Here is a 25,745-nt window from a genome sequence, read left to right as displayed (position 1 = left end):
CAATCATCAACAAGACGCCTCACTTGGATTACTTATAAATAGGGTGGCCCAATCATCAACAAGACGCCTCACTTGGATTACTTGGAAAATAGGGTGACCCAATCATCAACAAGACGCCTCACTTGGATTACTTGGAAAATAGGGTGGCCCAATCTTCAACAAGACGCCTCACTTGGATTACTTGGAAAATAGGGTGGCCCAATCATCAACAAGACACCTCACTTGGATTACTTGGAAAATAGGGTGGCCCAATCTTCATCAAAAAGCCTTATGGGGCATCAGATACCAATCAACAATGACCAAATATAAAGTAGTGGTCAAGGGTATTCTGAGGTATGTGTCCCTCATCTGAAACCAGAATCTTTCACACCCACAAGAGCAGATTGGAATCCAAAAGGCAGCTTTGGTTCGAGTAACCAAGGCATTTCCCTTCTGTTCGGTCACGAATGGAAGCAAAGTGAGTCCTCCTGGACTACTGGCTCTCACAATTCTCCATGAGACATGGAGGTTTTCCAGCCAAGCTTTACGGCCATGGGAGGATATTGACCTTCTAAGCCCTAGCTGTGGTGTTGTAAAGACTGCTGAGCATATCATCTTGGACTGCATGACCTATGAAGCACTAAGTGTCTTATGGCACCCAGATTACTGAAGGAAACCAGTCTCTACATCCTCACAGAGGACAATTTCTCTCAGCTAGTAACCTAATAAAACTACTTTTATAACAAGGAGTTTGTATAAGTCTGGAAAACTGCTGTTAGGCCAGCCCACGTCCATCTTAGTAGAAGAGGAAGACATGCTTCTGGGAGAATACTGAACAGAAGAGACACCAAAGAAGAAGAGGTCAAAAGTAAATTGTTTTATTAGCAGCAGTCATGCAGATGTCACACATACATGCAAAACATTGTACTGCTACACAGATCTATATTGTTCAAAAGATATGGGAAGGTGGGAAGGAATAAACAAAAATTAAATTTCACTTTGAAATAATTGGATATCACTTAATTATAACTATGGACCTAAAACTCACCTAATTGTACATCAGAACAATCAGTTTTGATTTCTTCAACAGAAGGCAAACACCTCAATAAAGCAGTGCCTCCACCTGGAACTATCCCCTCTGCAACAGCAGCCCTTGTAGCATTCAATGCATCAGTCATGCGATCTTTTTTTTCACTAACGTCCCACTACAATAATTTCTAAATTAAGATTTTACTGTAAACAGATTGGAACAAAATAACTGGATGAATTTATAAACTGTAAGGCATTTGCATAAATAATATTGACAGCATTGTAAACATTGAGCTGGTAGGTAACCATTGAGTTGGATTAATTAAAAAATGTTAATGAATGAACACTGATAATAAAAATTGAGAGATACATGAACCATAGAGATACAGAAGTGAATACATTTAAATTTGATTTTTTTTCAATAAACTAATATATATTACATTAAATAAATTCAATTATATTTAAATTAATAATTATTTATATTTATAATATAAATAATTATTGATCAAATTTCTTCAATACGGCAAATATTGCAGAAAAAGTTGGAATACAACAGGGTAGTTCATCAGCTTTATATAATTTCCAAAAGGCTTACGATTCTATTGACCGCCAGAAGCTGTATAATATTCTTATTGAACAGGGAATACCAAAGAAGTTAGTAAATCTTGTACGGATGACCAAAAAGTTTAATAAGGTACAAATCGGTAATCATTATTCTGAGAAATTCCAGGTTCAGTCGGGTTTAAAACAAGGTGATTCTATATCACCTATCTTATTTAATCTAGCACAAGAATATGTCATTAAAAGTGTGATAAATACCAAAAAGGATGGTAAAATACTGAGTATGCTGATGATTTTATATTATTGGTGAGGACAAAGAAACTATAAAACTAAAGAAAACCACGTTAATAAACTCTAGTAAGGAACTAGGTCTTGAAATTAATACGGATAAAACAAAATACATAGATAGCAGTAGGAATTTAACACGAGGACACGAGGAATTTTGGTGATATAGATATAGAAGGAAATACGTTTGAACAGGTAGATAGGTTTAAGTATTTAGGTTCTACAGTAATTAGGGGAAAAAAACAAAATTGATGAGGATATAAAAGCTAGGTTGAAGGTGGGAAATGCTTGTTATTTTTCAATTTCGAAAAACTGTTTAGCTTCCGCCTTCTATCGAAAAACTTAAAAATTAGAATTTACATAACTATTATCCTTCCCACTGTTCTTTATGGTTGCAAAACGTAGCCTCTTACACTAAGGGATGAACAGCGCCTTAAGGTTTTCAAAAATAAAGGATTATGAAAAATATTCGGACCGAAAAAGGAGATTTCAGAAGATTACACAGCGCTAAATTAAGGAACCTACACCCGGTAAATATAATCAAGTTATAGCATTGCGGGGTATAAGGTTGTAGGGCTTAGTAACGAGCGGCTCCCTAAAATGTTAATAAACAATAAACCGGGGGGGTGAACGTCCGAGGGGTAGACCAAAACATGGATGGGAGGATTACGTTAAAACTGATTTAGTAGAATTGGGTTTGGAGGGGCAACACTGGATGATGTATGCAGAGAGTGTTTAGTGGTACTGGTACTCATTATTACTATTATTAAATAAATTAAAATTATTCTGTGGACTGTAATTAGATTGCTGAAAATCAATTATTTAAATTAATAGGTAAAGTAAAGTATAATGAATAATATTACCAGTATTATGATAGAAGCAATAATTTAAAAAATCTGCTGATTTTAGAATTATTGATTAAAAGAAACAATGTTTAGTACCTCAGAATAGCCTCCAGCATAAATGATGGCCACTCCAGAATCAAGCCTGGCTTTCCTCTCCTCTAGACCTTCTTTAATGAAATCATTTTTGGCTCGAGAGATGAGCAGATCAACATGAGCAATGCGCTGCTTTATAGCAGGACCCAAACCTCTTCCCTACAAAAAAAAATTTAAATCACACAATGCTAAAACTTATTTGGATAAACAAGGCAGAAATATTTCAAATAATTGCAAAATAATATAATTTATTTTCTGTTATCAAACCACAAGTCGTTTACCAAAGATAAATAAAAAATTAATTTAACTTAACTCCTGCAGGAGTTAATTGTATACAATTAATGAGGTTTTATGACCAGTTATTCTAAACAGTGTGTGCATGTACACACAGGCCGGAATCAAACTGGTACCTCTACAGACTTAAGGTTGCTAATGTCACCAAAACTCCCTTGGCTAATAAAGAAGCCCTCAGAGAATGTAGGGTCATACAGCATTTTCAAATCCAATTCAATTTTAAAACGTTTCTTTATACATTTAACTACAGTTTTGATACTAGATTATCATGAGGTGAAAGGATTTCTTTCAAAAATAATTAAATAATATGCAATTTAATTGTTATAGGAAGAAATATATTCTTTTCTTTACTGGCTAACAGACTTATTGCTGTTGCAGGCCAACTCAAAAAAGGCTATCCTATAACATTACACTACATAAACCTAATGATCTTAACTGGTTCCCTAACTCTCCAATAGCTCTATTGAGTACATTCCTGTCGACGCTGTCACATCCTGCCTCAAAATTCACGATCAACAGACCTTCCAAACATTCCAAGTACATCTTTTCCAATTTCCATGCACAGCTGTTACTATTACCTTTCTTTTAAGAAAATCTTTTATTTCATAATGATCTAGCACAACTGTTGAAAAAAAAAATAACAAATTTGGACTAGGCCGGTTTAGAAATGGAACATCTCAATTTATACTCTAGTATAACTGTAACTATTCTAAACATATATATATTTTCTAAATCATGAAACTAGTAATTTCAGAAATGCTTCACCACCCAAGAGATAGCAATGAAAAATTATTTGAAGACAGAATAGCTGCCAAAAAGTATAATTTAAAAAAAATATATATTATGCTTTACAAAATAGCAAAATAAAATTCAAATCTTTATATTGAAACAATGAAAGGAAATATACAAGTATAGAAATCTACTGGCTAAAACAGATAGCAACATACCTTAATAATAAATGTTTCACCTTTGGTAATAATAACCTCACCAGCTTGACCAAAATGTTCGGCAGCAATTTCGTCTAGTACAATTCCAGCTTCATCTCCAATCACCTCTCCGCCTAAAAATAAAATTAAACTTTTCTATTTTAATATGAATGAAAGAAAAACTAACCACTTAAGGACGAATTATTAAACTCAATTCACCAATTTACATGGATATATGTTATCCTGACAAGGTCTTTGATATGTTGATTGATCTTGAAATTTTCTTTTCAATTTTAACGTAGTACTTTCTTCTTTTCTTTTTGATTTTTCATTTGCTTATTAGATCTATTTTATATTTATTATTTTAAAACAACAGCAGGCATTAAAAACATGACTGAATTAAAAAGATAACAAGGATAACAACTATATGAACATCAACAAGATCACTATAAAAAAATTAAATAGAATAAATAATGAAATTTTCTTCATGATTATTCATTTCCTGGCTCTTGGTTGAAAAAGAAATATTTTCAAGGCATATATGAAGTAATATGCTTGCGGATTCCTACACAAATACAAATTAAATAAAACAATTCGTCAATTACAACTTACCTGTAAGAATAGCCATGTCTTTGAGAATTTCTGTCCTTGTTTCTCCAAAACCTGGAGACTTAACTGCACACACTTCCAATCCCATTCGGATCCTTGACAGAAAATTCTTCATGATAAAATTGATTGTATTGTTAATAATCAGATGTCCTTTCCTTTAGCTCAGGAAAGAATCATGCAAGATAAATTCATGATGGAAAATAATAAATTTAATTTTAGAACAAAATATTCATGATTCATGTCAATTATAATTCAAATATAGAATAATTAAAAAACTTTTTAAATTAGCATTATTTAAATTTACAAATGCTATTATTCAAATTAATAAACCAGATCAAAGAAATGGGCTTCATCAAACCTTTGGTTCATTTATTTATATATTAAAATTCAAGTAATGTTGGCAATGTACCTAATATCTCACAAATCATATAAACGATTGATAACAAAGTTTTTCTCAACTTCCCATTCAACAACTTCAATAGAGAACCTCTCATGTTCTACTATATGCATACAGTTTAATGATTTAATTCATAAGGATCCTAATGTAACTCTTAATTAAGATGTAATGTTTGAAACCAATCATAACCATCTTTGTCAACATTATGTTCAATTTTGTCAAATCTATAAGAATTTGGATGAGCATTTTTAAATTTTAATTAGATTTGTTGTATCAGAGACAAACTATGATTGAAAAAGTGCACTCATTAGTATATGGTAGACGGAGAAATGAATATGAAAAATATAACTTATACTAACAACAGAGAGTTGACTTAATTACCGATTAATGACTAAGGTTGTGAGGGCATCCCCTTCAATATCTTCAGCTATTATGACCAAGGGTTTTTTCCTGGACAACACTAGCTCAAGAACTTTAACAAGAGGCTTTACTTCTGATATCTTGTGCTCACAGAAAAGAATATAAGGATTACGGTATTCCACTTTGGCACCTAAAAAGAATCATGATGTTTATTCGAATCATTTATTAAATTCATAAGGGCTGATCAAGTCAATTACCCACTCTTTTTCGTGTTGACAAAGTATGGTGAAATATAGCCTTTGTCAAAATGCATCCCTTTTGTAACTTCAATTTTATCCTTCAAAGTTCTTCCAGCATTTATCAATATGACTCCATGTCGGCCAACCTAGCATAGAATGTTAGATTAACAGAAAGTTATAATGTAAGCAGAGGTTCTCCACAGTGATAGTGACAGCTGTCGCAGCCACTATCATCATATAAACTGACGTTTAAATCATACTATCAGTATTCGTTTAATAGTTGGTAGTTCCATCAACTGAGTATACATATGAAACCTGCTTGACAGATATCTATCTCTCAGATGGAACCTCCACTTGAGATAATCCTTCTATTATGTATACAAAAGTGTATGACAAATATTTATAAATAGTATTGAAAATTATAAAATAGTGGTAAGCAGTATCGTCAGCCCGCCATTAATCCACATACCTATACCTGCTATCTCCTAAAATCAACTAATAAATGAAAGTTATTATTGTTAAATAAAATATTGAACCTTTTCTGTAAAAACTGGTCTGAAAGTTTCTAAACTTGATATATATAGTAATATATATATATATACATATATTTTAAAATAAAAAATCCACAATATGGAAAAGAAGAGATTATTCAGGGTTGCCACCTTCTTTAAAAAGAAATCCGAGAAAAATAAATACACTCTTTATGACCAAAAAGGGAAAGAAAGAGAAAAAATTAATAATTCTTAAATAGATCACACAACATTCACTATCCTACTTTAGATTTGCTATCATCGACCGTTTCAAATTCGACAACTTATTTACCTACATTCGGAAGCAAAAATCAACACATCATAACTAGACATCCAGACGCATGGGGGCAGCCTCCCGGGATGGAAGAAAATTTTGCCGTCCTTTTATTTAGGTATTTCAATTTGAAAAATGAAAATATATTGTAATTCTAAAAACCTTTTTGGTAAGAACACTACGCTGCGTCCCTGGAGATATCTTATGATTGCCATCGTGCTTTAGGACGTCTATGCAGTTTTTTCTTTCTTCAAAAAGTATTAGAAATGTCTCTAGAATTGTGCTCTGATTTTTATTTATTAATTTGTTTTAAATGATACGAAGTTGTTTCCGGTCTTGCGAGATACTACAGCTTAAGTGCTAATACCTAAAACTCCTTCTATATTTAATATAATATCCGAAACAATAGTGGAAAACAAAGTGCATGAATAATATTTTGGTTTATTTTATACCACCTTCAGTTGAAGTTGCCTCTTTGGGAATTAAACACATGGGAATTACAACTTCTGAACTCTTGCTATGACAAGGAATCGTGCACCCTAACTCCAAAAACAAGGACCTCAAGATATTAAAATTAAAATGTATTACGTACTTTGAACATGGCATCAGCTATAAGTCGGCCAATCTCTTTATCCCCGTTAGCAGATATTGTAGCTATCTGTGCTATTTCGTCCTGAGTCAAGACAGGTTTCGAGATTTCCTCCAACTTCTTTTCGATTGCTTGTACAGCTCTATCAACACCTGAAATCCGTAAATAAAATTAATCATACTCAACCTCTTACAAATTGAGAAATTAATAATAAACGTATTAGCGATATTTCAATCTACAATTATTTTTTTTAACCATTATGTTCAAATTAAAGGAATTAAATACATATTGGTCAATATTTTGCTTATATTTAATTTATATAGGAAGAAGATAGTTGACCATTTGAAGAAGATTGTAAGAAAATAGTCCGGGTGGTGGTAAATAAAAGTATCAAAAGGGCAGAAAAAACTATTTAACTCAAACTTGTCATTCTTGTTTCAATCAGACAACCCTGACGAAGCCCTGCAAAATAAGACGAAACGTTAGATAACAATAAATAGCTTTTTCTGGAGTATATCGTTTCTTCTATGTGATAGCGCAATAATGTGACTCAAACAGTAATTAGCCGGTTAGAATTTTAATAAATTAACCTATTTCAAACTATATATTTCTAAGTGGAACATTAAGAAAAGGAAATATTACATCATTATCAACGATATTGGCGTTCAATAGTATATCGAGTTGTAGTGTACTGCAGACCATAAACGGGTATTCTAAATAAGCTATATATTTATTTCAGGTTAAGATGAGCTTTGAGATACAAAAACTTAAATATGTTCATTTCTGTGACTGTTCTGATCCGATACATGAAATTTTCATTTTTTGCTGTCAATCAATGAACATGGTCATAAGATTAGTAAAAATGATTTTAAATGAGTGATTTTTTTACTATCTTTACAATACCTAAGAACCTTAAGTATTTTTATAGAAAAAGTTATTACCTTGTTTCAAAAAGATTGGATTGCAACCAAGAGAAAAACGGTTGAGACCTTCTTTCGCTATACTCCGTGCTAAAACCTTTAAATAATATCCACAGCAATAAAATATTATAAAATTTATCAATAAATGAATTACTATTCCATACTAATTTACCGTAGCAGTGGAAGTCCCATCACCAGCCTTTTTATTCGTATTTTTTGCGACTTCTTGAAGTAACTTGACACCAATATTCTGGAACCTATTCTTCAAGTCTATGCTCTCAGAAACAGTTACACCATCCTTTGTAATTTTTGGAGGCCTGTTGTACTGTTCCAATATCACGTTACGTCCCTAAAATAAAAAATAAAAAAAGGGTATTGTATTAAACTATAAAAATAATTTTTAACAAATTGGAGGATCTAATTAATTTATTTTCTTAATAATTTCTTTTCTGGGTCTCCTCCAAACTTTCCTCCAGATAAATGCAAGTAGTTTCAGAAGTTCCCTGTTACCACCTCAGTCCTATTCTTCCGATTCTTGTCTTCGTGAATCATTTTTCTGGGATATTGGTATCATACATTTTGATTATATGCTCATTGAAGTCTTTGGGACTTTATCAATTGTACATTATTTAAAAGATACAAGAGGAAAACTATCTGAGTTACATTTTATACTTTTTGTGTTATTCAATAAAATGAAGTTACCTACTTTTTCCATAGTATTTCATATCGTCGCTTAAGCTGTCCAGATCTCATACGTACGAACAAAATAACTATACCATTTTAAAATTTTAAAAAGCTAACTATCTTGAATCAACCATGCTTTTGTAGGATTTAAAAAAATCTTGAATTAGAGTAGTGGTGTAGCGTGGGTGGAGGCCACCTTATTTAGATAGTTCATTTTAAATCACTACAATATAAGTAATTCCAAAGAACTTTTTGGCAAGAACAATCATGATTATCGTACTTTTTTTCCCCTTCGCCATTTCTAGCACGGGGTTCGGTAGCATTGGAATAGTGCGCAAGGGTTACGCATCCCACTGCTGCCAATAATCATCAATTTTTTTTCCTATTTCATTATTGTACAGGTTAAAAATAAAAAAAGTCATGTACATCTATTTTACAATATAATAATCAAATTTATTGCAAAATTTTGTATGCATATGCCTCTTACAGTGATATAAAAGGTATAGAACACTTATGATAACACCTTGGCGACCTACAGTATTAAGTTATTAACGTATTATTACTATTTATCTTTTTATTGAAAAATAATGTAATTTTCAAAATTAAAAATAAACTTCTCTCTTCAAAAGAATCTTTAAAGTTTTGCATTCATTTAAAGAAAGGAGATTCCCAGGTTCGTCACAGAATAAGTAATGAAAAATTCCGTGCTCATTTCAATTGGCCGAATCGTAGGTCTGACGAAAATATAAAATCAAATCGTTCAAGTTATTACTTATTGCGAATTTTTTCCGCCCTCTACGCCACTGATTTCGAGATTTCTCCATTCATTGAGAAAAAATTATTGATTTTTATTTTTTTGAAATGGTATAAAGTGTTCTTCAGAGTCATGAGGTATCACAGCTTAAGCGACGATTTTACAAAGTCAATGAATAGGGTTATAGAATATTCTCATTTAAGTTTTAATTGGTGTCACCGATGAATAAAATTTGAAAAAAAACTCTAATCGTTTATCCTCTTACCTCTTCATCTACATTGAAGTATAATTCATAAAAATCAAAGTTTATTCTGGTATTTCACCCAGAAAAACAAATAAGTACATAGCAAGTAAAATATATTTATCTTCCCATCTTTAATTCTGAAAGATATCTTACACTTTTAAACATAAAACAAAGACTATAAAAGAACTAAAATGTTCATTATTAGTTAGATTATAGGTTATACAAACTATAATCAACAATTAACAGTATCGATTGTATAAAACAATTTACCTTTGGGCCCAAAGTAATGGCCACAGCATCTGCTAATATATCCAATCCTTCCATCATTAACTGGCGACATTCTGCACCAAATTTTACTTCGGTTCGGTTAATTGAAGTTTTAGAAAAATATTTAACACTTTTTACCTACGATATCAAACATAATTAAATGATACATTAATAAATAAGTCATAAACAGACTTTTTTGAAGTCCCAATATTTCACTTATCTCACCCTGAAAGTAGATAAACAAAATGGCAATCTGTTCATTATCTATTCCGGTTAGTTGAGTAATGCAATAAACTAAGAAATAAAGAGTTAAAACGTATTAGAAATTTAATTATAACATCTGATTCTTTACTTATTGTTTAAATCATGTGGCTACAATTTTCAAGTATTTCATAAGATTACTAATTTTAACATCTTCCTCAATCTCCAGATATCAAGAAAACAGTTTAGTAATTTGTTAAATTCGTAAATTTACAGATGAAGTTTTCTTTTTTACCTCTTTGAATCATTGCCGCAACCTTGAAGTATTTATATTAGGCCTGTTCCAACGACCACTTTTAAGACATTTAAAAACAAAATTTTAAAACTAAAAGATAATATATCGATGATCCCACTTGGTTATCTCGTGGCTGACATTTTTGTTCAGAGTTTGTGTGAAAACCTTTAATACCTCTTTGGCTTAAAAATTGGCAAAAATCGACTTTGAACAAGTTAAACTGACCCTTTACGCCAATTTTGGAGCCACAGAGAAATCAGATAAGAACTTCTCATATAATAGTGAAAAATAAAACAGAGTAAAAATGAAGTCAGTTACAATGTAATCATATGAGCCCATCGATATTTAATTATCGCTGCTTAAATAGTGGCACATCTGGCAAAAAATGTTTTTGTTTCATTTTGAACTGTTCCAAATACACACGAATTACCGTAGACAGTGGTTTCTTTCTATAATATGGCCTCTGCATAGAATGGCCCAAAGCTAGTGGGGCGAATGAAAACCAATAGCGAGGAAGTAATTATTCGCAGAATTAATTTTTAAAATATAACATGCACAGGGATGAAGCTGATTATGGTTCAAATTGATGCAAATATAACCAAGGATAGTCAAGAAAAGCCAAAAAGAAAAGAGTTCCAAAGTCCAAGTTTATGGCCTAGCTACTCCTATTCAGTTTCGTCTTCATATATATTATAAAATGTAATTTATAGAATCTATAGGTAATTAATATGAGTTTTTTTTAATTTAGAAACTGACTGAAAATTATTAAAATTTTATACTTAGGAATATACTTTATAATACTCCTTAATTTTATTTTACAATTTTTAATAAGATTTGATACCAATTTATTATTTTTGTTTTGTAATATAAAAAATGGGATTACTAATCAAATAAATTGGTACAGCTTTCAGTTCGGTTTTATTGAATCAGCAGAATTGACCTGATTGTTGAGAAAAAAATATGGCCGCGTTATTTAAGTCTTGTGAATTGAATCTTTGGACAGTTTTTCACACAAAGCTGGATGGAATTGGAAAATTATCTTAAAATCAATTCCGTTAATGAATTAGTCTGGAAAATATTATTGAATAACGCTGCATAAATGGCATTGTCGAGCAAAAAATGTTTCTGTGTATCTTTTGGTCATACTTAAATATCAAAATCATTCTACATATATCAAAATAAATGTTGCTCAGTTCCAAAGCTCTTAAAATTGAAAGTGTGAGAAAAATTTAAAAAAAAAAATCATTGAAATCAATGATTCAAGTTCAGCATTAAACCTGCCGACTGCCTTAATACTTTAATAATGTGGCTCTTACCCCTGTAGAACAGATTCGTTATCTTGGACTATACCTTGAAAAACGACTAACCTGGAATCCTCACACAAGACTGAAAAGACAGGAAACTGCACACAGATTCCGACTATTTCAGCATTTACTAGACAAACGGTCTAAACTTTCAACTTATTACAAAAGACTGATCTACATGACAATAATAAGGCCCATCCGGACATACCGAGTTGAGCTTTGGGGCTCCACTAAACCTTAGAATTCCTCTCGTATCCAATCCTTACAATCCAAAATCCTTCGTAAAATCCTCAATGCTCCTTACTTTTTTACCAATAAAACCATCCATAAAGACCTAAATGTTCCTTATGTAACCTATCTAGCCCGAACCCGATATCTTTCCTTCCACTATAAACTCCCTAACCACCCAAACCCACTAGTTTCTCACCTTGCTTCCTCTTCCATTCCTAGCAATTCTTCGAGGCGCCTGAAAAGAAGATGGCCTCATGATCTTATATTGTAAAATGTTTTTAGAGTTCTACTACTGGGTAGTTTCTCTACATGCTGTATCATATCATTATCATTATGTCATTATGATCAAATTTAATTGTTGTATTTTTTATACAGTTGTAAATATCAATAAATAAAAACAAAAAAAAAAGTTCAGCATTAGAAGAAATAATTCTGCAAGAATCAAATTCAGAAAAGATTTAGATGAAGATATCCTAATTATGGATGTACAAAAAAGTGACATAATGACATTAAAAATGGAAACTTTATTCTTGTGAGATCCAAAGGATAGAGAGGACTTGTAAGACATTGCCTTTATCTTTTTCTTAAGACACCCTTACCACATATATCTAATAGTTATAAGTAATTCCCTATGTCCATAATAGTTAACAACCACCTAAACCGCTATTGCCCAACATGACGCAACCTACCAGCTAGCATGGGAACTTAATTTAATGTTTTTCTGTTTGAGGTATAGAAAAAAAAGATCGTCTTGAGAAAAATCTCGCTTCTTGAGAAACATCTTCAGAGGCAGAGGAAAACAAATTACACAGTAGATCAGAACACTCGAGTATAATAATTTTTGGGAGTGTATATTGTCTTTTAATAGGAGAAGATGATTGGGAGGGGAGGTGGGGTCAGTAGAAAAACAAATAAACAAAAGATTATTTATTTGTGCTGATTTTCCAACCTGATTTTCAGGTCTTCATCAGGGAGTTATAGGCAGATATTCTGGCTAAGTCTAGAATATCTGTCTATAACTCCCTAATGTGATCTGAACATCAGGTCGAAACGTCGGCCCAAATAAATAATCTTTTGTTTATTTATGTTTTTTGCTGACTGCACCCCTTCCTCCCCACCGACCATCTTCTCTAATATATCTACAGTCAACTACGTTCACCTCATTATATTGTCTTTTATTTTTCTGCCCACTCTGGATTTATGTTCCTTCCCCTACCTTTTATCCTTTTATAGTACTCAGCGAATGGCTACCCTCCAGGCTTTCATACCCTTTCGTATCTACAGGAATAGTATCCAATAAAGTATCCAATCCAAGTAAAATTTCACATAAAATCTCCTTATTTATGAACTTGGTCACGTTAAATACATTAATGTACTTCTGCCAATGAAAATCAGAAATATATATATATATTGAGCAAAAACCACACACTGATAGCATGACAAAAATTTAATTTGTAAAATAGAGCCCATTGCACAAATATGGCCAAAAATCAGTAATATGTATTTTTTTTAGAGCTACAATGCATTTCGGAACTGAGCAAGGTATGTGCTTGAGGGAATACCTAGTCCAATGTTCTATCAACTCAGATCATAACCCCAAAGGAGAACACCTGTAATAAACGTTAATAAAACTAAAATTGAAATGTACAAAAAATTTATTTACTAAAATATTTTAAAGTAACATTAAATTTCAATAAAAAAAACAAAAACAAACAGCTGAATTGTATAAAGGTGTTAAATACAAGTAAACAATATTAAAAAAATATATCTATTTCAAGAAATAACTAATTGAATTACAATATTTAAGTATCAGTTATAATAATTGAGCAAAATAGAATACAATTAACTAGAGGAAAAAAAAAGAATAAACAATTAAACTAGCAACAAAAATTAATCGTTGTTAGGAAAGAGTTCTTCCCAAAATAATTACACATTACATGTATAATTCTTTTACATTACACATTACATTAATGTGTAGAATTAAATATTACATATAGGAAGAACAAAGTTCATAGAATGAAAACGTAAAATAGTTACAGGCAAAATAAATTTTATACTGCAAATTCAACTAATGCAAACAATTTTTTTTTTGGAAATACATTGATCCTTTTTTTTAGTTAATTTACTTATCTTAAAGCTAAGACAGTGTAAATACTTACATTTATAATGGATATAATATTTTAAAATTAAATAAAGTTCCATGATAATCAAAAATTTCAGGTAAAAAACTACATAGGTAATCTGTAATCATTAACTGTTTAACAGCCCATCACCATACACTTCTGAGCCCTATTTTAAGGACTTCTTTTAATTAACCTTTGAGTAAAATAAATCTAACAACTCAATAACACAACTTTTTTTTAAAAAAATAAGTCATCAAAAGGTCTGCAGATTCTTATGTGGGATTGTGGTAGGTTCCCAGATATGCATTGCACTTGGGGCAGAAATGATCAACTTGGTATGGTTCATTACAGCAGAAATAAGGGCAGCAGGAAAAGCACACTAACCTAAAGGAAAAAAAATGTATAAACCAAGACATAAAATAAAAATTCATTATTTCATATCCATTTTCAAAATTATATAAAGATAGCTCCAAACTTACTTTGACTAACTGACACATGCAAGCAATGCAGCCTATAATAGGCTGAACTCACAAATACCTAGTGGTTTTTAATCAGACCGGAAAGGGTAAGTTTAATTTCATAGACCAAAATGAAATAAAGTTAAGTTCGCCCACATGCAGGAGGTAATTAAACCTAAATTGATTTAAACCAAATTTCAACAGATTTTTGTCTAGCAGCCTGAACCCATTTTCTGTAAAGCTTAGTACCATAATTCACCTTAGGTATGACAATTTTCTGCCCTCTCTACCTTATTAGTGTGTGGAAATTTCAATTCAGAAAAAACCTTTGTCTAAAAAACTTGTTTATATCTTCAATTGTTTTTGGAGATGCAGATATGGAATGGAAATGGAAATGCTATTAATCATAAGAGCGTGTGTCTGCGTATAGATTTTTTTATCTTCTAGAATTTTTAAAAAACTAGAATTGGATTAATGATTTATTATAATGATTGTTTGAAAGTGGTTTATTTAATTATTAACACAAATAAATTTGATCCAAATATACTCTCAACATTTATTTCTAAAAACTCTCCAACAGGCTAATTGCCCATGTCATATAATTAGCCTGCAAGAAAAAATTTTTAAAATATGACATCAATATTTAGGTTGTCTCTTTGAAAATGGCCTGACGACCGAAACATTGGAGAGTTTTTAGAAATAAATGTTGAGAGTATATTTGGATCAAATATGTTTGTGTTAATAATTAAAAAAAACTAGAATTCTTTAATAGGTTTTCAGAGTTATTGATTAAAAACGTTATTGACTCTAATATTTTTCAATTCAATTCATTTGTTGTTTTATATAACTACACCTCTGAAAACAAATTAATAAATCCTAATATAGAACAAAAAAATCTAAGTGAAAGGAATATGGTCCGGGTGCGGTAAAAAAAAACTCAAATAGTAGAATTATACTATTTTATTGAGCCAACGTTTCGCCCCACATTGCAGGGCTTTGTCAGGGCTGTTTTGACGGCAGTCAAAAATAAAGTAATAAATAAATTCACTTTATTTTTGACTGCCGTCAAAACAGCCCTGACGAAGCCCTGCAACGTGGGGCGAAACGTTGGCTCAATAAAGTAGTATAATTCTACTATTTGAGTTTTTTTTTACCGCACCCGGACCATATTCCTTTCATCTATTCACACGGTCAATCAACAATCTTCCAGTATGTCCAAAAAAATCTATAGTAAAAATGTATATATTTTTTATTATAATTGAAATGTTTCCATAATTTTTATACTTTTGAATTAAATTTAATTTTATGTGTGGTAGAGAGAAAATTTTTATAATTGAAATACTGAAAAACTAAACAAATCTAAAGAACGATAAAGGATAAAAAATTAAAAAATGTGTAGGGGAAGAAATAATAAATAATAAAAAGTAAAAAATAAATTATGTAAAACTTTAGTACATAATGCAGAAATGTTTATAATGTGACAACATAAAAATAATTATGCTGCGACTATTTATATTAATAGGATTATAAAAAAAATGGTGCTTCACTAGTCATAAGTATGCTGTGTACAAGGCAACCCGATGTAGTTGGGCAGCAAATGTTTAATAAAGTGTCTTTCTCTCTCTGTAACAATAATACTGTTTTTAATTTAACAGATATTTTCAAATTTAAATAATATTTATCAACTAATTGTATGACATGGCTTGAGAAATTAGTTTTTATAAAAACTAAACCTTGTATCAATATATAATAAAACTTAAAGATGAGGATTAATGCCATGAAACATGACTAATAGTACAAATGTAATCTTCTGAATAATAAAAAGAGTAGTAAGTAGAGGCCAAATTTTTATTATTTTTTCATATGCATATACTACATATGCTCGATAATGCATAATCAATCTTTTAACACAAGTATGCTTGAGGAGCAAGTCTTAGGTACTTCTGTATAACCATTATCCTTGAATAAGTCATAATTACCAAACTCAAGTTCAAGCATGCTGGTGCAATAAGATTGAATATGCATGCTCAAGTGTGTGCAGCCATCTTCAAATTTCATTAGTTAAATTTATTATTGACCTAAATTAAAATTGATTTTGGTTAATTAAAATTTTGTTTAGCAAAATTTAACAGGAGTTTCTCCAGGACTGTTTTATTCACTGAAAAAATAAAAATAAAATGATTTACTTATTCATTCCACTTTTTTCATTCTCACTAATTTTCTTTTAGTTCAGATCTATCTAACTACATTTTTTTCTTGGTAATACAAATAAAACATCATTACTCAAAACTACCAACAGAGTAATTCTGTTAGATAGATTACTCTATCCTTAGATTCATGAATCATCTAGTAACAAATATTTTAAAAAATTATGGGTACTATTTATAAGCCAATTCGAGCTTATTCCTAAAATATAACAGGTTTATAAATAAATAAATTATACCGGCAGATGAGCGATCCACCTAGAATGAAACTGAAACTTTTTCCAAAATTCAGTAGGATTTGGTAAAAAATAATCTGTTAATTAATTCCTTTTTTAGAAGTCTGACTTTCATGAAATTAATGGAGACCTTAATTTTCCTTATCCGATTTAAATAGGTGATTCATGTTCATAGATGATTCAGATTTTCAGTATTTTAGCAGTCGGAACGATTGGGAAGAAGTTTGACAAACACCACCTTTGATCAGATTTTTAGAAGTAACAACTTCAGAATGAGGATGTTAATACAAAATAATTGCCTGAAAAAAACCTTTCTCATGAGACAAAGAATAAGACAGTTCATCTAGTCCCTTTAGGACATTCCATATGATAGCCAAGCCACTATATCGACTTCAAACAGAAAACAAAACTTTTTGCTACATAATACAACAAAAGGATTAAATTAAATAAAGATAAATAAAAAAAAATACAATAAAAAAATTTATTCGTGACATAACAATATTGACATATACAAACTGTACAATAAACTAAACATAAATTGACTAATTAATTATATTGGGTTACTTGTGTTATAATAAACTATTACATTCACAACACAATGCTGGGAGCAATGGAGCTACAAACAATTCACTTATAAAAATTACAGGGATTTTTTAAGCACTTAGGTTTTTGACAACCTTATATACCACTAAAAGATTAGTTAGGTAACACTTATTAAATAATTTGATTATTAATAAAATTTGATTTAGAAAAAAATTTGGCGCATTAGAGTTTATAAATCACATGACTAAAAACTTAATTTTTGGTAAATCACATTAAAAGTTACAATCTTATCAAATATAAATTTTACAACTATCTTTATCCAACAATCGAATAGATCTTAATAAAAAAAATATAACATACAAAAACTTTCAGATTAACTCTTTTCTGAAAAAAATGTACCGATATAATCAGTGAAATAATTCAACTATACAAGATAATATAAATTTTATTTTGTTCTTCATAATCTCATCAACCACATTAAAGTGTAAACTAAAAAAACAGAACAGATGATTTGATTTAATCAAATGAAAAAATTTTCATTTTCTTCCTCAACCACTTTAATGTAAATGCTAAATATAATTACAAAAATAGACAGTTATTTTCAATCATACATAAACATTTATTATACATGAATTAGTATTAAAAGTACTAATTTGAGTATTTAATAATATTTATATACTTTCTTTTAAGCGTATATTTTACATTTTTCATCAGGCATATTAAAAGGAAGTAAGAGAATTTTCATTTTGAGTAGATATTTACGAGGCCTCAACATATGTTCCAAGAAAGGCATTGCACCGAGGACAGAAATGATCTACTCTATAAGGTTTATCACAGCAGAAATAAGGACAGCATGAACAAGGTATGCAGATCCTAAAGAAAAAAATAAAATGAAAAATAAAAAATGAATTTCTTCGCTTGACTTAAAAGTATCACATAGTTTCAAGAAAACCATTCCCCAGCCCAACACAATAAAAATGGCAATACAAACTAAGGTGTTTTTATGGACCAAAATAAGGTCCATCGCTCATTTTTATATCTTATTTTGCATGTTTCTAAATGTAAATTACTTGTCTGAATTCTATTGGAAGAGTTGCACAATTCTTCTTCAGTTGTTCAGTGAGCGTTCATGTGTATCTAGTAATATTTACAGGTATTAAGTAATACCTGTGTATCAAGTAATATTTATTTATTTTTATTGCTGTCCAAAGAACTGTGATAGATAAATGAATATCATTTACTCTGTTAACTTCTGATGTCTAGAATAAGTTACATTTATTGCAATTTCCTTCTTATGTACATATGCTATCTCATTTTGTTTTCATGAGAAAACTCATAAACAAACCAATTTTTCCGATTAAGGCACACAACTATTGTTCGAAAGGAGTGAAAATTATTTTTGGTAATCAACAATTTTATCAAGAGTTCCGATGGAACTTAACATAACTTGAAAAAAATACTTTCAAACATTAAAAGCCACTATAAGAAATGGTTGCATTTAAAATACCAATAGAATTTTAATTAATTCTGTAATCAGCTTTCTTGATATTTTCACTGTGACAAAATTTCTGAAGTGCTAACCACAATTATTGGTAACATGATGTGAATCCTTATTAGGAGTAGGACTGAAGGAAGGCCTTATTTAGAAATACTGTACCCAATAACACCCATTCCTTGAATTTTGGAAAATATTCTTAAATCTTTAGATTATTTTAATCAATATAAAGAAGTAAATATAAAAATCTTTAAAATATACAACTCTTTTTAGATACACAATAAAATAATTGAATTATGAAAAACAATTGAAATAAGTAGGACATTATTTGGGTCCAATGTTCCCAGTGTTTTCTCAGCAGTTTATATAATGATTTATTTTCTTTTTACTACCGATTAATCCAGAGAGCACAGTTAAGTGGGGTTCTACCAAACTATAAAACATTTTCATAATTTATAAAAGATAAGGGTTTACCCATATTACAAGTAGGAAAATTAATGTATTTTTTCTTTTAATTAGGTACAAATAAAAAAATACTTATAAAATCATGTTTTAGAGTAAAATATCCAAATTAATGCTATATTTTAACTGCTCTAATTTACTAAACTGGAGACAAAAATAAATCAAAATTTAAAAGTGCATATTGTATATGCTAAATACCTGAAATAACAAGTAACTATACTACTTCCTATAAATTTTTTTTTCATAATAGAAATAATTTAAATTTTAAGTAACTCTAAACGAAATAAAAAAAAAAAAAAAAAAAAAAACCACTATAGAAATATTTTTATCTTATCCAAAGGAATGTACTTGCATATTTATTTAAAAACATTAGTAAAACGTTACTAAAGTTGACAAATGAATATTAAGACTTAGTATATAAAATCTATAGGCTGTTGGAGACGAACGTGTTAAAGTGTCTTAGTAATGTCAAATATACAGCAGCACCAGTTCAATGCAGACCTAGGCCAGCATATTTATTTAAAAACATTAGTAAAACGTTACTAAAGTTGACAAATGAATATTAAGACTTAGTATATAAAATCTATAGGCTGTTGGAGACGAACGTGTTAAAGTGTCTTAGTAATGTCAAATATACAGCAGCACCAGTTCAATGCAGACCTAGGCCAGCATATTTATTTTTTTTTTTTTACACTTTTATTTCATGGAAACCCCACAGAGAGAAAACTCGAACTTCCCTATCTGGTAAGAAAAGGTTGGTAACCTGTAGGATATCCCTGTAGGTCATAAATGGCTAGGTAGGGGGTAAAAAAGAAGTGCCTTCCACACCTAAATATAATTCAAGACTCTTCTGACAACATAGTAATGTCCTTTCTGTAAATGTAAGAAGCTCGCCAGGAGTGGAAATTACAGTTTATTGGGAGGGTCTCCAGTAAAATCACCTTTAAAGATCTTTTGCTTCCATTTTTTTAAGACATAAAAATTAAAGTATAATAAACACATATATAGTAGAACTTTGCTAATCGAACCACAATGGGACCAGGAGTAGGTCGAATCTGTACAATATTCGGATTAACTAGAGATAACAAAAATGACTTAGTGTAAATAAAAAAAAAATGCCTTCTCTAAATAATTTTAATAATAATTTTCAGATATTCGGATGGTTCTATGTATTGATATCATTTTAAATTATTATATATGAGAGGGCTTAAAATTTAATTGACATTTTGGGAGAAATATTAATTGTGAGCCCACTGGTTTGGTACACCGAGAATTGAAGTAACAAGGACCCAATTACCCGGAGAGTTAGATGACCAGAAGTTAGATCAACAAGATTCTATTGAACTTGAAGAAAGAATTATACAATATTCCAAAATATTAAAGCCAAGTGCGAACATGTAAATAATAAAAGCCTTCCTGTTGTTTCTCGGGAAACACAATGAACCATGCTCGGTGTTTTCCATAAATCTTATAGGTTGAAATAAATTTAAACTGATAAAGTCAAAAACTACAGAAAACTGAGTTATTACATCTTCACATAGGAAAATTTGTGTGAATTAGAATCTATTCTTCAAATGTATATACAAACAGTTTCCAAGATGATTAAGAAAAACAAAAGTCTACAGAAAAGATACAACACATTAAAAGAAGATTATTAAGAATAGATTTTAAACCATCAGCTTGGATAAAAAAAACATAAAAAGCTTCAAGTAAAAAAATGTTCATTAAGTTACTATGTTAAGATAGAGATCTTGACTGAATATAAAATTCATAATAGAGAATTATTAATTGATTTAATAGATTAATATGCTTAAGGAAAATAACATGCATGCAAATCCATAACAAATATAATTCTATAAGATTACTCAGAAATACGTACAAATATTCACCAATATAAATTTATAACAAAAAACTCAAATAAAATACTTTTAAACAAAAAGTTAGATAAAGATCTAGCAAAACAAGGCTGAACATCATGTAATAAACTTGAATGTGATTGTCCAAGATAGAAATGGGTGAAGCTGATTAATTTGGCTAAAGATCTCCAAGGTTCATATGCTAACCTAAAAAAATGTTTTCTAATTTTGTGTAAAATGGCATTACATGAGGTGATGGGATATTCACCTGCTTATCTGAACTTTGGTCAAAAACTACCTTCTGGTAAAGAATGTCCAAACATGGGATGAATAAGAACAGGGCAGCAATGCTCATTAGAAAAAGAGCAATAACTGGGGTGTAAGTAAATGTAGGTTAGAAAAAATTCACTTTACCATTTTCTTCAAAATGGATTTAATAGTTTTGATCAAACTCATCGTATTAATGCCCAACCAATTGATTTTTAGTATCGGCTGAATCTTATACTTATTGAAATAGTTTGACACGGGTTAAATGCCTTTTTTCAAATAAGCTTCTTCTAAAATACCTTTAATTTTGTTTCTTAGTTTATAGTGATTAACCATCACTAATTGTCACAGTAATCAACAATGGACAAACATAAAATATGAAAGAATTTTATTAACTAAAGGAGAAAACAAATGTTTTCATGATTCCATGGTTGTTATGACAAAAGCATTTGATTATTGTCATAACAACCATGAAAACATTACTTCCTTTCTATTGTTAGAAATTTTTCTGCTTACTTTAGAGGGAAAAACAATGCTCAACGCCCCTAGGTCAATGAAAATTAAAGTATTACAGAGAATAATGCCCTGAGAAACGATGAGTCCAAAGGGTAATTTAGGAAATTTGCACAACATGCATTTCATAAGTATAATTGATGTAAAAGCACAACTGACAGTTGAAAGGGGCTGTAATGTTATTATTTAGTCATTGGACTAAATAAAAAATGAATCTAAAAAGTTCATTAGCCAAAACATAAGTGAGAGGCTTGTGCAGATCTTGCATACTTTGATGTTAAGTGAATGAAAAAAATAATCAAACTACCGGTTCACTAGACCCCAAGGCAAGGATGTTATCTTAAGTAAACAATTCATTTGTATACCCTAAATACACATAATAATTGTATATGTATTTTGTTTTTATGTTAACTTGAATATACAATTGTTTTCAGGGTCAGCCTTGGGCAGGTGCAAATGGTACATCTGCCTCAACCCATGGGCTAAGAATAAAAAAATAAAATAAAACTGAGCTGAAAGTTCTTTCTTACAGTTTAACATAAAATAATAATATTTCTTTAATAGGGTCGGAGGAGAGGGTAAACCCATAAGACTGGGTTCATTGATATTAAATAGGGGCCTCGCATCAGCTACATTAAGATTCAAACTTAAATTAAAATAAAGTCTCAAATCAGTAATTGGTACAGGAAGAAGAAAACTTGATATAAAATTTAAATTATCTTTAAAAATTCTGTGAAGATTAGAATGCAATGGGTGCACAGTTTTAATTGTTATATTAAAATATAATAAATTCATCACTTTGATATTGTAACTGCTGGTATAGAGCAGGCATTATTACTGTTAAATATGCAAGCAATAAAATTGTGAAACGTTGCCTAAATAAAGTTGTATTACTAACTGACCCTCAAGACCCACACAAAAAAAAAATATATATATATATATACAAACATTGTAAATGCATGCTGTTTAAATGTGATTTATTACTTGCCATCTTGAAGAAACATAAAAGATAAACCTTTTATCATTTAAAAGTGACAAATAACATTTTATCATCAAACCACAGAATTTATAATCACACAGGATGACTGATGAGGAAACAGGAAAAATCTCATTTTAATCAGCAGCTAAATAAATTATCTTCAGAGTCAAGAATTCACAAAGGAACCTTTTCCTAAACACATTCATTCGCTAAATACATTAATATATGAAAGATAAACTTAAAAAGAAAATATAAACAAAAAATACCATCAGAATTTATGAATCATAATTATTTTACAAAGAACAGCCAGAATCTCACAGTTCTATAGATTATGAAAAATATTTTCATTAAAAACAAAGTAAAATAAGCTTGTATTCACTAATTCAAAATATAATTGTTAAATAAAATATAAATCCATTCATACCATCACTAAACAATTGTAATTTAAAATCTCAGCAACCATTTATATTCTTTTATAAAGGTTTTTTCAAGACTAATGCAACTTTCCTAATAACATTTTAAGGAGACATCAGTTAAATTTAAACAGACACAAGTATTTAGAAATCCTTGATGACTAAAAGCAGGAAACATTTATAAAAACAAACAAACAATTAAACAGGATTTTAGTAACACAAGAATATGATAACATTAAATAACAAAAATTGATAATATATTAAGAACCTTACCCAGTCACAAAAAGAACTATGCACCAAAATGTTGGATTGCAATTATTCTTGGACGTAGTTTTAGTATTAATATATGTATTGCAGCCAGTGCAGGTTGTTTTTAACGGACGCCTTCCAACTGGTAATCTGTTAGCTAAAAAGATTATAAGAATTTTTAATCGATAACAATAGTAGATAAGTTTTAACATGAGCTGAAAAAAATAAAATTATAAATATATACATTCTAAAATTTCATAAAAAAAAAAAAAAATCATGCATCAACTAATAAATTGAATTCCCTATTCTTAATGATGTTTGACACAGTAACCGAACAAATATTTCTTAAAGGGGAGTGAAAATCCTAAAGGCTGTATGATACAAGCATGATTATTATACTTACGAAAAGCAGCACTAACTGGGGCTATCTGAACTTGCTGGACAGGGTATGGGGGCTGAACAGTTTGAACAGGTTGGGAAGGAACTGCTGCTTGTGGTGGTACATACCCTAAAATAATAAATATAATAATAAAATGTAAAAACAGTTTTACTCACATATAATAATAAAAACTTGAAGGTTCCATACCAACAGTTTTCTTAATTTTTTCCTCACTGTTCTCTTTCAACAACATTGGCATAATACACTAAATATATGAATGCAAATGATGACAATAATTTTATTATGAGAAGAGCAAGTCATATTTTTACAGGAGAAATATTAAACTTTTATGATGTAATACACAAAGAACATCTGGACTCAATCGATAATGATTTTCCAATAAATAAAAAATTCAACATCAACATAAGAATAAAATTTATATTAAATATATATTAACTATTTATGAAATTTTACTAACATAGATGTTTAGTGCTTTTAAATTTAATGATAAAAAACTTACTTTTAGAATAAAAACAATAGAATATTAATCTATAATAAATTAGAATGTAAGAATAGTTATCGATATTTGTCAAAGTAAATAAATAAAAGTAAAAAGAATGAAACCTCACTTTTTTCCTAACTTAGTAGAGTCTATTTAGCCGGAGGGTGTAATGGATAGAGAAAGCCCAAAATTCATATTGTCAATCCAATCCAAACACGCTCCCTTTTCAATTTTTAACTATTTAATGTTTACCAATCAGAATTATAATGAAAATGTTTTTCAAAAACCCATACCAGGAGTAAGGAAAATTATAAAAATAAAAAGACAAGAATAATATTTCTTCCAGTAACAGAGATTTTAAGTTTAAGGCATTTAAACTTATTAGCAAATAGACTAACTTGAGTGATACATCAAATTTACAAAACCAATTCCAATTTTATTATTTATTAAAAAATATACATATTCTCAATAATAACAACTGAAGAAAAACGACTAATATCTACAAATTTAAGTAACAAAATTAAGGAATTGGAAATATGCAAATCACATAAAAAATTAAAAGAGAAGTTAAAATAGCATACTCATTGAGCAATCCCCAAAATGCATTGGTAATGAATCAGATATGGTTAAAATTTTGATACAGAAAACAAACTTTTTAATGATAGTTGTATTGCTAATATATCAAAAGAAAAATTTCCTTTATATTAAAGCACTAACTGCTATATATGCTGAATGAATAGTAAAAGGAAATATCAATAACATAGATAAATAATAAGTAAATACATTTACTGACAGAAATAAATGAGCATTCAATTTCAATACCAAGAAGCAATGTATCAATTAGGCTAACACATCACAGATATACTATTACACATGTACATGTGTAATAATATATGGGCAGCTAACACACCACAGATATACTATTACGCATGTGCATGTGTATTAATATATGGGCAGTTAACACATGTGCATGTGTATTAATATATGGGCAGTTAACACATGTGCATGTGTATTAATATATGGGCAGTTAAATCATGTGCGCAAATGAGTTAACAGTCCATACAAAGTTTTCAACAGAAACTAAAAAAAATAAATATATATTGTAATAATTTTAAAAATATAAAATTAAAATAAAAAAAAAACCTTTACTCGTTTT

At 29.8% G+C, this 25,745-nt stretch overlaps 2 protein-coding genes across 5 annotated transcripts in view; both read right to left on the bottom strand.

Annotated features, from left to right (window-relative positions):
- Positions 1-1,027: 1,027 nt before the first annotated feature.
- LOC106677100 (60 kDa heat shock protein, mitochondrial) lies at positions 1,028-10,507 on the bottom strand (the record flags this gene model as incomplete). Of its 2 annotated transcripts, XM_067052723.1 has the most annotated exon segments (12): positions 1,028-1,184; positions 2,796-2,951; positions 4,034-4,146; positions 4,625-4,716; positions 5,400-5,568; positions 5,640-5,763; positions 7,014-7,162; positions 7,952-8,027; positions 8,103-8,279; positions 9,883-10,017; positions 10,105-10,173; positions 10,376-10,507. In XM_067052723.1, coding segments are annotated over 11 exon segments (1,384 nt in total), but the record flags the coding sequence as incomplete, so codon positions are not given.
- Positions 10,508-13,664: 3,157 nt separating this feature from the next.
- The window catches only part of LOC106677101 (lipopolysaccharide-induced tumor necrosis factor-alpha factor homolog), a 15,215-nt gene continuing 3,134 nt past the window's right edge, over positions 13,665-25,745 (bottom strand). The window contains exons 3-6 of one of the 3 annotated variants that reach the window (XM_067052724.1): positions 24,112-24,216; positions 23,733-23,865; positions 16,039-16,112; positions 13,665-14,417 (exon numbers count right to left, since the gene is read on the bottom strand). In XM_067052724.1, coding sequence (XP_066908825.1) covers positions 14,413-14,417; positions 16,039-16,112; positions 23,733-23,865; positions 24,112-24,216 — 317 coding nt within the window. In that variant the 3' untranslated portion in view covers positions 13,665-14,412. Of the gene's footprint in view, positions 14,418-16,038; positions 16,113-17,398; positions 18,348-23,732; positions 23,866-24,111; positions 24,217-25,745 lie in introns of those variants that run through there. The other 2 variants (XM_014414803.3, XM_014414802.3) reach the window with 2 other exon arrangements.

Source organism: Halyomorpha halys, unplaced genomic scaffold (assembly GCF_000696795.3).
Source record: "Halyomorpha halys isolate HHAL.00 unplaced genomic scaffold, Hhal_1.1 Scaffold87.1, whole genome shotgun sequence".
NCBI lineage: Eukaryota > Metazoa > Arthropoda > Insecta > Hemiptera > Pentatomidae > Halyomorpha > Halyomorpha halys.
The sequence above is the reverse complement of the archived record's forward strand: the minus strand, read 5'-3'. Positions and strand labels throughout refer to the sequence as shown.